Source organism: Myotis nattereri (genome assembly GCF_964212035.1).
Source record: "Myotis nattereri genome assembly, chromosome: 8".
Lineage (NCBI taxonomy): Eukaryota > Metazoa > Chordata > Mammalia > Chiroptera > Vespertilionidae > Myotis > Myotis nattereri.
The window spans coordinates 3,844,716-3,859,389 of record NC_138083.1 but is presented as its reverse complement, the minus strand read 5'-3'; the positions used below and the strand labels follow the sequence as shown (position 1 = coordinate 3,859,389).

Below are 14,674 nucleotides of genomic sequence, written 5' to 3'. Positions count from 1 at the left end.
ATTCCCTTTGACGCACGGACCTAAATACTACACATTGTCTTCTGGATGCTTCTTTATAATTGCTAGTGGCACAGAACAGCGTTAGCACACACCGGTTTTTATGAACTTTTCATTGAAGTGTTACTGCCCGTGCAGCCTCGACCGCTGGGTGGTGTTCCAGTGAACTCGCTCACACGGCTGCGGCTGCCGTTTGCAGGAGGCGAGTGGACCAGGTCCGCTCGGTGCTCGCCGTCGGCAGGCGAGGACGGGCGCCCCAGGGGGTGCCTTTGTTTTGTGAAGGCGAGGACCCCGCGGAAGGGAGGTAGGGGAGGCAGAACGCGATTCTTCTAAATGCAAGTTTGCTCTCAGATCTGTTTAAGCAAAGAGAACACAGCCAACGTTAAGAAGCAGAACGCTGGCTCCTTTGAAGTTAACCTTGGGAAGTGGTTGTGTGTGCACACTTCACTTGGAAGATTCCTGCTGGGAGGCCAGAGGACGCAGTGACTTGGGCAAGCTGCTTCACCTCGCCCCAGCCTCCCCTGCCCTAAAATTGGCAAAAAAAATGTCAGGGCCAGGAATCATGGCCCCCCCCACATAGGAGAATTTAAGGAGGGTTTCTGAAGGGAGAGTGGGGGAACGGTAGAGGTGGTGTTTTAACCTGGAGGGGTGACATTGGAGTGGCTTCCACCCCTAGACACCAAGGCACAAGGGGAGGGGCAGTTACAGAAGACAGCGGTGCCATCTAGGGATGGAGCGGGGCAGGGAAGTCACCCTCCTGGCCTCCTGCTCCTCCAGTCTCTGCCAGAGATCGGGAGCCCAGGGGCAGGGCCTCAAAGCAGCAGGACACCCATGTGCACTACTGCCCGCTCATACAGTTATTGTAAGGAATAAATATAAAAGTTTCCGTACAAGGCCAGGCAGAGTTCCTGGCAATAATAACTCCCATGGCCCAGTAGAACTGAACTTCGCCCTTTAGGGAACAAAGTAGCTATCTCTGAAGCGAGCCCTTGCCGTGTGACTCTCCAGTCTTTATTTAAAAAAAAGAAATGGTTTTTGGTTTTCTTCATTTCAGGGAGAGGGAGAGAGGGGTAGAAAGAAGCATCAATGATAAGGGAGAATCAGCCGCCTCCTGCACACCCTTTACTGGGCTTGAGCCTGCAACCCGGGCCTGTGCCCTGACCAGGAATGGTCATGGGTCGACAGTCACTGAGCCACACCGGCTGGGCTCTCGAGTCTTTCTAAAGCCCCATCCTGGAATCAAAGTTCGTCCAACTTGGACCAGGGCTTTTGTACGCACAGTCTCATCTTTTGTACTCTGCTCACCTGGCCAGGTAAACGTGTTGAGGTGGACACATTCCCATCTGTGCTGTCCAGTTTGGTGCCCACTGGCCACATGTGGCCGTGAGTGCTTGGAATGTGGCTTGAATGACTTGAGTTTTTACATTTTCAAGTTTTTTAATTGATTTAAATTTAGTAGCCACATGTGGCCGATGGGTAGCTTATTGGACTGCACAGTTACAGCATTAAAAGGAAAATGAAGACCAAGTAATAGTGTGAGACACAGCTGAATGGTTCACCTGGCAGGTATGGTTCAGTGGGTTTTCCAAACAGAGATCGAAGCGCTGAAGGGGGATGTACTCCAAGTTAGGCCAGGTGGGCGGCCAGGTTTCTGGTTGGCTTTGTCACTGTTCACCTTCTCTGCAGTCCATCTTCAGGTTTCATGTTGCCAGGGCGGGGAGCCTGGTTTCTGCCACCTCGGCACAGACGGCATCGCTTGCCAGCGGGCTTAGCTACATGCAGTGCTGGTGATCGGTGAGTTGTTTTTTCCTTTAACAACCCGTTTTCATGCCCCAGCCTGTCCCATCTCCCCGCAGCACGGCCTTGGGCAGGTCACTTTACCTTGTCTCGGTTTCCTGTTTTCTTTACAGAATTGTTATGAGGACCTGATGACCTAATTCCTGAACGATGCCAAGGCTAGAATGCTGCAGAGAGTGAGGCAGGGTTTTCGAATGTTTATCATTGAACTTATGTCCCGGAACTTTTTGTAACTAGTGTTACTGCCAATGCAGTTGTTTGCTGCTTGTATATAAGAATACAAGTGAGGGTGGGGCGGGGTCTCGGATTCAAAAAAAAAATACAATTGATTTTTGTGTGTTAATCTTGTAACCTGCAACCTTGCTTGGTTCATTTATTCATTCTAATCAGGTTTTGTAGATTTCTATGGAAACAATCAGGCCTTCTATATTTTGTCTTTACTATTTAAAAAAAAATTTCTTTATTGCAGCCCTGGCTGGTGTGACTCAGTCATTTGAGTGTCATCCTGTGCACTGAGAGGTCCCCGGTTGATTCCTGGTCAGGGCACATGCTGGGGTGTGGGCTTGATCCCCAGTAGGGGGCGTACAGGAGGCAGCCAACTGATGTTTCTCTCTCATCAATGTTTCCTTCTCTTTATAAAATCAATAAAAAAATATTTTTTAAAAAGAAATTCCTTTAAAAAAATTCTTTATTATAGTGTCTAAAAGACAGTGTCGCACAGAAGGGGTAGGCAAGGGCAGCCTCCAGTCTTTCTCCAGTCAGTGTGGTGTTGGCTGTGGCCTGTCAGTTGGACAGTGTCCCCTTCCCTTCCCAGTGACATTTCATTTCCCTGCTCGGGAGTCGGCGCGGCCTTTGCCAGGTGTGTGACAGCCAGTGTGGGATGCCGCCGCTGATGGCGCCTCGCGTCCCCGCGTCACCCTGCCTGTCCTGCAGTGCGATGTGCAGGACGCAGTTGGACACGACGTTGTTGGGATTGTTTGCCTCTGTGTTCATGACCATTCCTCTCCCGTCATGTCAGCTGGGTATTGGGGCTTCTCTGGCCTCATGACATGGTTTGGGTGTAGTCTCACGTCTTCCGTTTTCCGAGAAGGTTCATGTGAGACTGCCGTTGCTACTTCTGGGATGTTTGATGGAATTTACCGGTAAAGCAGCCTGAGTCTGGCGTTTTCTTATGGGGAATGTTCTTTAATAACAAATTCAACTCCTTTAGTAGTTACGGGTGATTGACATTTTCTGTTTCTTTTTTTTGGATTTTTTATTTAAAATTTATTTTTATTCTTTATTTTTTTAAAATTAAATCTTTATTGTTCAGATTATTACATTTGTTCCTCTTTTTTCCCCCCATAACTCCCCTCCTCCCAGTTCCCGCCCCACCCTCCGCCCTCACTCCCCACCCACTGTCCTCATCCATAGGTGCACGATTTTTGTTCAGTCTCTTCCCGCATCTCCCACACCCCTTTCCCCCCGAAGAATAGTCAGTCCATTCCCTTTCTATGTCCCTGATTCTATTATAATCACCAGTTCATTCTGGTCATCAGATTATTTATTCACTTGATTCTTAGATTCACTTGTTGATAGATGCATATTTGTTGTTCATAATTTGTATCTTTACCTTTTTCTTCCTCTTCCTCTTCTTAAAGGATACCTTTCAGCATTTCATATAATACTGGTTTGGTGGTGATGAACTCCTTTAGCTTTTCCTTATCTGTGAAGCTCTTTATCTGACCTTCAGTTCTGAATGATAGCTTTGCTGGATAAAGTAATCTTGGTTGTAGGTTCTTGGCATTCATCACTTTGAATATTTCTTGCCACTCCCTTCTGGCCTGCAAAGTTTCTGTTGAGAAATCAGCTGACAGTCGTATGGGTACTCCCTTGTAGGTAACTGAGTTTCTTTCTCTTGCTGCTTTTAAGATTCTCTCTTTGTCTTTTGCTCTTGGCATTTTAATTATGATGTGTCTTGGTGTGGTCCTCTTTGGATTCCTTTTGTTTGGGGTTCTCTGTGCTTCTTGGATCTGTAAGTCTATTTCTTTCACCAGGTGGGGAAGTTTTCTGTCATTATTTCTTCAAATAGGTTTTCAATATCTTGCTCTCATCTTCTGGCACCCCTATAATTCTGATGTTGGTATGCTTGAAGCTGTCCCAGAGGCTCCTTACACTATCTTCGTATTTTCGGATTCTTTTTTCATTTTGCTTTTCCGGTTGGGTGTTTTTTGCTTCTTTGCGTTTCGAATCTTTGACTTGATTCTTGCGCTCCTCTGGTCTGCTGTTGGGTGTCTGTATAATATTCTTTATTTCAGTCAGTGTATGCTTAATTTCTGGTTGGTTCTTTATCACAACATTGAGGGTCTCATTAGATTCCTTGAGGATCTCACTACATTTATCGGCAGTTTTTAGAAAATTATTGAAAGACCTTAAAGTGTGGTTTTGAGCTCTATATCTTCCATTTCTGACATCTGTCCTGTTTCTTTGTCTCCGCATTTTTTATGCTTTCTTGGTGCAACCCCTAGTGGTCTTTATGCGCAGTCTTGTTGTAGTTAAGCCTAGATTGTTGTAGATAATCCTGTTTCTTCTCTGTTTTCTTTGTGTGTTTTTTTTTTCTTTTTTGTTTTGTTTTTATTTCTTCTTCTGTCTTTGTGGTAAGGTGCATTTTTCAGGAACTTGCTGAGTTTGAGACACAAGTGGTTCCTTGGTGTTCTCTTGCCCTTTGATGCCTATAGGGCTCATGCGGGCGACCCCTTTTTGTTGTTGTTAATCCTCACTCGAAAATATTATTTTTTCCATTGATTTTTAGGGAGAGTGGAAGGGAGGGAGAGAGGGAGGGAGGGAGGGAGAAAGAAAAACATCAATGTGAGAGAGACACATTGATTGGTTGCCTCCGCAGGAGATCAAACCTGCAACCCAGGTATGTGCCCTGCCCTTGACCCGGAATCAAACCCGAGACTCTTTGATGCGCAGGCTGATGCTCTAATCCAGCGGTTCTCAACCTGTGGGTCGAACAACCCTTTCACAGGGGTCCGCTAAGACCATCAGAAAACACATATATGCCGAAACCAGTTTGGCTCGGTGGATAGAGCGTCGGCCTGCGGACTGAAAGGTCCCGGGTTCGATTCCGGTCAAGGGCATGTACCTGGGTTGCAGGCACATCCCCGGTGGGAGATGTGCAGGAGGCAGCTAATCGATGTTTCTCTCTCTTATCGATGTTTCCAACTCTCTATCCCTCTCCCTTCCTCTCTGTAAAAAGTCAATAAAATATATTTTTAAAAAAAGAAAGAAAACACATATATAATTACATATTGTTTTTGTGATTAGTCACTATGCTTTAATTATGTTCAATTTGTAACAATGAAATTGGGGGTCACCACAACATGAGGAACTGTATTAAAGGGTCGTGGCATTAGGAAGGTTGAGAACCACTGCTCTAATCATTTAACCACACCGGCCAGGGCTCGGGTGACATTTTTTATGTTCCTGGCCTTGTGGTTTGTGTCCTCTTACTTCCTTGATCCCTCTAGCATCCGGGGTTTGTCCACTCTGCATATATATGTGTGTGTGTGTGCGCGTGTGTGTGTGTGTGTGTGTGTTATTTTTTAAAATATATTTTATTGATTTTTTACAGAGAGGAAGGGAGAGGGATAGAGAATTAGGAACATCGATGAGAGAGAAACATCGATCAGCTGCCTCTTGCACACCCCGTACTGGGGATGTGACCACAACCAAGGTACATGCCCTTGACTGGAATCAAACCTGGGACCCTTCAGTCCGCAGGCTGATGCTCTAACCACTGCCCAGTGGTTAGGGCAACTCTGCTTATATTTTATTTATTTATTTTTATTGTTTATTTTAGTGTGTGTGTGTGTTAATCCTCACCCGAGGATATTTTTCCATTGATTTTTTTAAATATATATTTTTATTGATTTGAGAGAGGAAGGAAGAGGGAGAGAGATAGAAACATCAATGAGGATCATTGATCTGCTGCCTCCTGCGTACTCCCTACTGGGGATCGAGTCCGCAACCTGGGCATGTGCCCTTGACTGGAATCCAGCTAGGGGCCCTTCAGTCCGCTGGCCTACACGCTGTCCACTGAGCCACACCGCCTAGGGCTAGTGTTTCTTGTTTACTAGAGGCCCGATGCATGAAATTGGTGCAAGAGTCGGCCTTCCTTCCCCCAGCTGTCAGCGCCAGCTTCCCTCTGGCACCCGGGACCCAGGCTTCCCTCCAGCACCTGGGATCCAACCGGGGCTTCCCTCCGGCCGCCAGCAGGCACCCGGGACTCAGGCCCTCCCTCACAGCCCTGGCTTCATTGGGAAGGTCGTCTGGAAGAGTGGCCAGTCTGATTAGCATATTACGCTTTTATTATTATAGAAGATTAGGTTTCACACCATTCAGTCATTTAATCCTCACAATCCTACAAGGTTAAGTACCAGTTATGATCCCCATTTTACAAAAAACTGAAGCACAAGCACATCATTCCGTCAGTTGTTGAGCTGGGCATCCATCTTAGTTTCATAGGGCCGCCGTGACAAAGAACCAGACGTTTATTCTCTCACAGTCTGGGTGCCAGAAGGCCAAAGTCAAGGTGTCAGCAGGGCCATGCTCCCTTTCAGACTCTGGGCCGAGCCTGGTCCGGGGTTGCAGCAGCCATTCCTGGTGCTCCTTGTCTCACAGCTGACCCGCTCCGGTCTGCCTCCCTCATCACAGGGCCATCTTCTCACATGTGGTTTTCCATGTGTGTTTTCACCAGGCCAGCCAGGGCTGCCGTACGTTTTCCGTTGTCAGTTTTCTGTTTCATTTGTTTCTGGTTTTTATTATTTCTTTCCTTCTGTTTACTTTGTTTTTTTCTTTCTTGTTTCTGGACTTGGAACCTTACATCACTAATTTTAGACCTTTCTTCAATTACTAAGAGAAGCATTTACAGCTGTGATGGTTGCCCACTTACCCACAGTTTACTCTCCAAGGTTTCAGTTACCCGAGGTCAGCTGACATTCAGATGTTAACTGGAGGCCTGGTCAGTGTTGCTCAGTGGGTAAGCATCGATCCAGGAACCAAGCGGTCATTGGTTCCACTCCTGGTCCAGACACATGCCCAGGTTGCGGACTTGATCCCCCAGTAGGGGGTGTGCACGAGGCAGCCAATCCATGATGTTTCTGTCTCATCGATGTTTCTCTCTCTCTATCCGTCTCTCTCTAAAAATCAATAAGAACATGTTGTTTAAAAATAGAGTTGGTTCTCTTTTTTTTTTTTCCAAATATATTTATTGATTTTTTACAGAGAGTAAGGGAGAGAGATAAAGAGTTAGAAATATCGATGAGAGAGAAACATCGATCAGCTGCCTCCTGCACATCTCCCACTGGGGATGTGCCCGCAACCCAGGTATATGCCCTTGGCCGGAATCGAACCTGGGACTTCTCAGTCCACAGGCCGACGCTCTATCCACTGAGCCAAACCGGTTTCAGCAGAGTTGGTTCTCTTTAAAAAAAAAAAAAAAAATGTTGCCTGGACAGTGTGGCTCAGTGATTGAGTGTCAACCTAGGGGGCGTGCCGGAGACAGCTGATCAGTGGTTCTCATCGTTGATGTTTCTATCTCCCTCTCCCTTACTCTTTGGAATTAATAAAAATAGAAATTTTAAAAAGAAATGTTAAATGGAAAATTTCAGAAATAAACAATTCGTAAGTTTTAAATTGCACCCTGTTCTGAGCAGCGTGATGGGGTTTTTGCTGCTGTTCCTTCTGTCCCGCCCCTTCGTCTAGGTCTCCGCTCCCCGTTAGTCACTCAGTAGCCACCTTGGTTATCACACAGACACCACCAGACACCACGCCACATGGCCTTACCGCATTTTGTTACAATGGCTCTGTTTGATCATTATTGTTGTTAATCCTGTACTGCGTCTGATTTATTAATTGAACTTTATCATAGGCATATATGTGTGTGTGTGTGTGTGTGTGTGTGTGTGTGTATGAAGAGACATAGTATCTATAGGGTTTGGCACTATCCAAGGATTCAGTCCTGGCCTGTGTCCCATGGATGGGGAGGAGGGACTGTAGCTTGCCCTCTGAGCACTACATTACCTGCATCCCATAAACTTTGGATGATCACTTGGGTCAAAATATTTTGATTTTGATTTCTTCTACCTATTGGCTTAGTTAGAAGAGCTGTTTCATCTTCAGTTTGACATTTAAACTGCACAAGATAATAGCGCAGCGTTTGTGTAAATGGTGCTTTAATTTTTTCAGGAATTTTTATTTTAGGCTTCGATTTCCTGTCATAGTTCCATTTAGCAGATACTTGGTATTCGATGGGGGGAGTGTTTCTAGGGTCAAGAGAGGTTTAAAGACAAACCCTGTCTACACAGACCTGGCCCCAGGTAGTCTGTAGCTCTTCATGACTCAGGGGCCAGCATGGCAAGTGACAGGAGAAAGTCATAGTCTGCAGTTTACTTATTTGTTCCAAAAACATCCATGAGATTTTAGTTTGTTTGAAGTTCACGTGTAAACCAGGGACCTTATTTTGCCAATTTGACTTTTGTTAGGGAGCCATGATGCCTGGGAGGCTGTTCTCCGCAGGATCGCGGAGCGTGTTGGAGGGCCTGGGGCGCTGGACTCTGGCCCCACAGGCAGCCCTGGGCTGGCTCCTGCAGTGCACTGCCCCCCGGCTGCTCTCGCTCAGCTGTGCGGACTGTGCCAAGGAACCCTCCAGAAAGAAACTGCTCTCCGAGAAGAAACTGGTGAGACTTCTGGCCGGGAAGGAACTGATCTGAAGTTTCCCTCTCACAGGCTTTGTTGTGAGTTCTCGTTGTCGTGTCTCCATCTGTCCTGATTATATGATTGAAGGGACACAGGTAGGACTTGAAGATGATGAAATGAAACTTACCATGTAAAACACGAGTGAGAAAAAACAAACATGAGTGTGCTTTAATTCAAGGACAGCCCCACCTCATTTCCTCCCAAGCGGGGCTCCAGGTCAGAACTTCCTTGAGAAGCGCCAGTGCTCAGAGCAGTGTCCGTAGCACTGTCTTTGCCCAGCGGAGAAAATGGAGCCAGGCTTCACCTCCACGAGCTCGTCAGTGTGTATATTTTTATTGATGTCAGTAAGGGAGAGGGAAAGAGAGAGAGAAACATCAGTGATGAGAGAGAATCATTGATTGGCTGTCTCCTGCATGCCCCCCCCACTGGAGATCGAGTCCACAACACGGGTATGTGCCCTGACTGGGAATTGAACCATGACCTCCTGGTTCATAGATCAACGCTCAACCACTGAGCCACGGCACCTAGGCATCCATTGGATGGGTTTTGGATGTTGGCATACAGCAAAATTATATGCCAAGTTTTTAAAATAGTAATTCATGGTTGGTGGTGCCAAAAATTCTGAAAATATTTGTGCTTTCTTAAAACAACAATCTGTGTATCAGGTGGAGGGGCAGATGTCCTGGGTCTGATGGAGGGCCAGGTGCTGGCCAATCTGTCTCTGCACACAGCGCAGGAAGCAGGTGACTCCCAGGACAGGATGGCCTGCTGGGTGGCACCTTGGTGCCTCGCCCTGGCTTCTTGGGTAGCTGAACTTGTTGTTGGAGCCAATAGCTATTCAACAGTCCCCTGCTTGGTTTCAGTTCTTTAGCTGGAACTGAAGAGACCTGGAAAGACATTCACCCTCCCATAGGAGCTCTCTCTGCATCGCTGAGTTTACAAATGAGCGCTATTCAGGCAGCCAAGGAGATGCCCTTCAGTGATGTGTTTCTGTTTGAAAAAGCTGAGACGACGCTTTGTTTCAGGAATATTTTCTAAATCTGTTTCCTCAAGTTGGGCATGTTGAGTCTGTCATTGAGTATGTTTTCCTTACTCTGCACGTCTGCTGGGAACTGTTCTTACATTTGCATTTTAGGAGAGATTAGTGATAGTAGCATCATTGACTCTAATTTTAAAGCACGTAGGTAAGAAAGGTGCTCCAGGGGCTGCTTGGTTCGAGGATTGCAGCATTCATGATGAACCGGGTCTGTGCTCTCTGCAGAAAAGGTATTTTGTGGACCATCGCCGGGTGCTTGTCCGAGGGGGACGCGGAGGTGACGGGGTGAGCTGCTTCCACAGTGAGCCCCGGAAGGAGTTTGGGGGTCCCGATGGTGGCGATGGAGGCAACGGTGGCCACATCATCCTGAGAGGCAGGTGCTCTGAGGGGCAGCTTAGGCAGGACCACTGTGTCTGCACATGTTGGGGCGGAAAGTTTCCACCTTCTCATCCTGACAGGAATTTGAATTCAGAAGTTGATTTATGGGCATCATTTTTGTTAAATTATGTGAATGTTTACATTTAAATAATGCACCAAAACCCAACTTTGATAGTGGGTTTTAAAAAGAATTTCAGGTGCACAGAGATATCTTACTATCAGGAAACCTAACATTATAGTACGACAGTCAGAGGATAAATGTATGCTACCATCTAGGTAAGTGCTGGTGGGAGGGTATTGATTACTCAGCACATTTTTAGCACTGGAAACTTAGTAAATATCAGAACAATAAAATGTAACTACTTTTAAATTGGAAACATTCCCAACTAATAAAGTGTAGCTATTTAAAAATTGATAACATTGTGGGTAATTTTGAATTTTTCAGAAATTGTAGTACTTTTTTGAAAGAAGATAAGAATTTATAGCTTTTTAAAATATCACTTTGCTACTTTAGTAACTTCTGTTCTGGCTTTGTTCTGTTTCCATGTGCATTCCTAATGTTCCAGAACTAGACTAAAGAAAGTTAACAATATGCAGCCAATTTTGGTGTTTTTTTTTTAAAGTAGACTTGTATTTTATCTATTTTTTTAATTGTTAGCACTATTGTTATGGAGACTTTATTTTTAGTTATTACTTTTTAATCCTCACCCAAGGATATTTTTCCATTGATTTTTTTAAATATATATATTTGTATTGATTTCAGAGAGGAAGGGAGAGGGAGAAAGAGATAGAAACATCAATGATGAGATTCATTGATCGGCTGCCTCCTGCACACCCCCTATTGGGGATGGAGCCTGCAACCCAGGCATATGCCCTTGACCAGAATCGAACCCGGGACCCTTGAGTCCGCAGGCCGATGCTTTATTCACTGAGCCAAACCGGCTAGGGCTTTTCCATTGATTTTTAGAGAGAGTGGAAGAGAGAGGGAGAGACAGAAATATTTATTGATGTGAGAGACGCACATCAGTTGGTTGCCTCCTGCACAAGCCCCAGTCAGGGCCCAGTCGGGGAGGAACCAGCAACCGAGATACGTGCCCTTGACTGGAATCGAACCCGGGACCCTTTGGTCCACAGGTCAACACTCTATCCACTGAGCCAAACCAGCGAGGGCCCTGTTTTGTTTTTAACACAAAGGAACATGAAGGTTCTCTCTTTTAGTTGACCGACAACTCAAGTCACTGTCCTCGGTCCTGTCCCAGTACCAGGGCTTTGATGGAGAAGACGGTGGCAGGAAAAACTGCTTCGGGCGAAGTGGCGCTCTCCTCTACGTCCCGGTAAGCTCCATCTGCAGAGCATGCCCTCCCCAAGTCCAGACCTTCAGGCTCCTCAGGTTCCCAGTTGTGATCCGCAGGGGCCCATGGCCTGAACCACACAGCCATCTCCCACAGAGCAAACCCCAGCCTGGACTTCGTACTGATTTTTATACCATGTGCCGTATGACCTGTTGAAAAAGTCACAAAATCGCCCTGGCAGGATTTGCTCGGTGGTTAGAGCATTGGCCTGAGGACTGAAGGGTTGCGGGTTCGATTGCTGGTCAAGGGCATGTACCTTGGTTGCAGGTTCAGTCCCCGGCCCCAGTTGGGGCTCGAGCAGGAGGCTACCAATCTATGTGTCTTCCCCACATCAATATTTCTCTTCCTTTCTCTCTCTTTTTCCCTCCCTTCCTCCCTCCCTCCCTCCCTTCCACCCCCCGTCCCTTCCACTCTCTAAAAATCAATGGAAAAAGATATCCTCATTCCTCTGGTGATATTTTTTTTTAAGTCTCAAAATCATTACATTTTACAAAAAGGGAACCCACAGGTCCCCAGTCTGTCTCACCTTGGACCAGGAGCCACCCGCTGTCCCCACTCTCTCGGGCCCTCTGAGCACTGCTGTTAGCTCAGCGTTTCTGCTGCATCCACTCACCTCATGGGTAGACACACGGTTTGAAAAGCCGTGTGCACAGTTCCCAGGGGTGCCGCCAGCCCCGTGAAATCCTTGGAGGGCTGGGACCTGTCTCCGGGAACTCGGTGGCTCTGGAGGGGCTCCTCGCTGGGTCCCGCCCTGCACTCCCTCCCAAACAGAAAGCACCTGGTCTGGCCATTGTCTTTCTGCTCCCCGACAAATGCTTCGTTATTTTTCAGGTCCCCATGGGCACGTTAGTAAAGGAGGGAAACAAAGTTGTGGCTGACCTCTCACACCCCGGGGATGAGTATGTGGCCGCTCTGGGCGGGGCAGGAGGAAAGGGCAACCGCTTTTTCCTGGCCAACGATAACCGCGCGCCCGTCACCTGCACCTCCGGGGAGCCTGGGCAGGAGCGGGAACTCTTCCTGGAGCTCAAGACCATGGCCCACGCTGGCATGGTGGGTATCCCTGAGCCCCAGTGGGAGGAGCGGGTGCTTTGCACACTGAGCTGTGGAAAAGTGGTTTCTAGTGGATGGGGTATGCCACCAGCCTGCAGGAGAGGGGCAACTCACCCCAGTTGGCATCCTGTGACCTTGAACAGGGGCTATGCCCTCACCTGTGTGGTTCCCAATCCTGAGATTCACCCCGATCTCGGTCTGTCCCAGGTGGAGGAAATGGTAGCACATCCCCCTGTCTTGCAGGTCGGATTCCCCAATGCAGGCAAGTCTTCGCTTCTCCGGGCCATTTCAAATGCAAAGCCCGCCGTGGCTGCCTACCCGTTCACGACCTTGAATCCTCACGTGGGCGTTGTGCACTATGAGGACCACCAGCAAGTAGCAGGTAGACCTCCCGAAGGTGGGGGCTGTGAGGTGGGTCGTTCGGAACCGTTAGCAAGCAGCTTTCTGCCTGAAAAGCAGCATCGTTTTTCTTAAGTGAACAGTTGTGATTCTGTGGCCATTAGTTAGGGTTTACACTTTCATCCCACCCCATGCCGACGTCTGTGGGTGCAACCAGGAATTAGGATGGAAATTTCTGACCTGGGAAGGCTGTTCCTTCCTGCTGCCTCTACTCCCCTTCCTCTTGGGAACTCAGCAGTGCCAGTCCTGGAGCCTGCTGTGATTTTAAAGCTTTCCCGTTACCATTCTGAGATAAGGAAACTTTCCCCAGAAGATAACATACCCATTAAAAATAGCAAGCCTGCTGGTAGGTAGCTCTGTTTCTATGGCACTTTCCATTCACCAGGTACTCTGTGATAATCAAATCTATCAGTAATCAAATTATTAATGGGTTACAGGAAGCAGGGTCCTCCTTTTAAAATCATTTTTGAAGCCAGAAAGACTGGAATGTGTAATTCCAGTGAATAAATGTTCCTTATTAGATGGATCTGTCACTGTGCCTGTCACCCAAATATTTCCAAGCGTCTTGTGAAACTCAAAGCTGAAATGCCTTCGTGGCAATTGGCCTGATGAGTCACCGAGACAGTAACTCGATCGACGTGGGTTTAAGGTGTTCCTTGAAAGGAAAGTCTTAGACCTCGGGGAACGGGCCGGAGGTGGCCCGACGCCTGCTCTGTCTCCACAGTGGCCGACGTGCCGGGCATCATCCCAGGCGCGCACCAGAACCGAGGCCTGGGGTTGGCCTTCCTCAGACACATCGAGCGCTGCGGCTTCCTCCTGTTCGTGGTGGACCTGGCAGCGCCAGAGCCCTGGACCCAAGTCGAGGACCTGAAGTACGAGCTGGATAAGTACAAGCAAGGCCTGTCTGAGCGGCCCCATGTCGTCGTCGCCAATAAGATTGACCTCCCTCAGGCACGAGCCAACCTGCCGGCGCTGCAGGCCCGCCTGGGCGAGAAGGCCATCGCCCTGTCGGCCGTCACGGGTGAGAACCTGGAGGAGCTGCTGCTGCGCATCAAGGAGCTGCATGATGAGCACGCGGCCGCCAACCTGGCACAGGGCCGCCAGCCGCTCAGGTGGTAGCATGTGGCTCTTTGCGGTAGGAGCTACAGGTGGCACCTTCCCACTCAGCTCAGGCCACCTCTCAGGCCCCGGCAGCCTGCTCCCGGTGCTTCCTGCACCCTCAGCCTGCTCTCTGGCACCCTGAGAGGGGCTTGTCCCGGAGCTAGCCCCTGAGTAGTAGGAACCATGCGGCCCTGTGTGCAGGGAGCCAGCACAGCCGGATCCGAGCCAGAGGCACCTGTTCCTAAGTGCCAGCCCATACGTGAGCAGCTGTCACGCTGGACCTGAGAGTCCTTGGCTGTCCCCACACCCTGCAGAGCGGCCGGGGACAGGCGCCATGCTCTGCTCGGACGCCGCCATCTGAGCACTGAGGCGCCTCCCCTGTTGTCCTCAGACTGCGCCAAGCTCTGGGCGCTGAACATGGCATTGACTTCACGACTGAATGCACCCAATATCCGGCCGGAGACGCAGCTTCTAACGCTCATCTGTGCAGAGAGTTATTAGCTGATGGTGGCCGGGCTCCGAGAGGACATGGGCTGGGTCCCCCCTGCGCTGTCCCTGCAGGGATCAGAGAGACTGCTGGGCCTGCACCTACCACCAGCCTATTGTCAGCGCAGAGAACCCCGGAGGCCAGGCCAGCTAGTCCGTGGAGAGTCTGTCTCTGCCGAGTGGTGGCAGCTAAGAGGCTAGGGCAGGGGTGGGCAAACTTTTTGACTCGAGGGCCACAATGGGTTCTTAAACTGGACCGGAGGCCGGAACAAAAACATGGATGGAGTGTTTGTGTGAACTAATATAAATTGAAAGTAAACATCATTACATAAAAGGG

The 14,674-nt window shown here is 48.5% G+C and overlaps 1 protein-coding gene across 1 annotated transcript in view; it reads left to right on the top strand.

The window, feature by feature from the left end:
* The window catches only part of MTG2 (mitochondrial ribosome associated GTPase 2), a 16,143-nt gene extending 1,469 nt beyond the window's left edge, over positions 1–14,674 (top strand). The window contains exons 2-8 of the mRNA XM_081097195.1: positions 1,684–1,791; positions 8,322–8,516; positions 9,797–9,944; positions 11,168–11,283; positions 12,133–12,351; positions 12,595–12,733; positions 13,475–14,674. Of these exons, the coding sequence (XP_080953321.1) occupies positions 8,328–8,516; positions 9,797–9,944; positions 11,168–11,283; positions 12,133–12,351; positions 12,595–12,733; positions 13,475–13,869 (1,206 nt within the window). The 5' untranslated portion in view covers positions 1,684–1,791; positions 8,322–8,327 and the 3' untranslated portion in view covers positions 13,870–14,674. The remainder of the gene's footprint in view (positions 1–1,683; positions 1,792–8,321; positions 8,517–9,796; positions 9,945–11,167; positions 11,284–12,132; positions 12,352–12,594; positions 12,734–13,474) is intronic.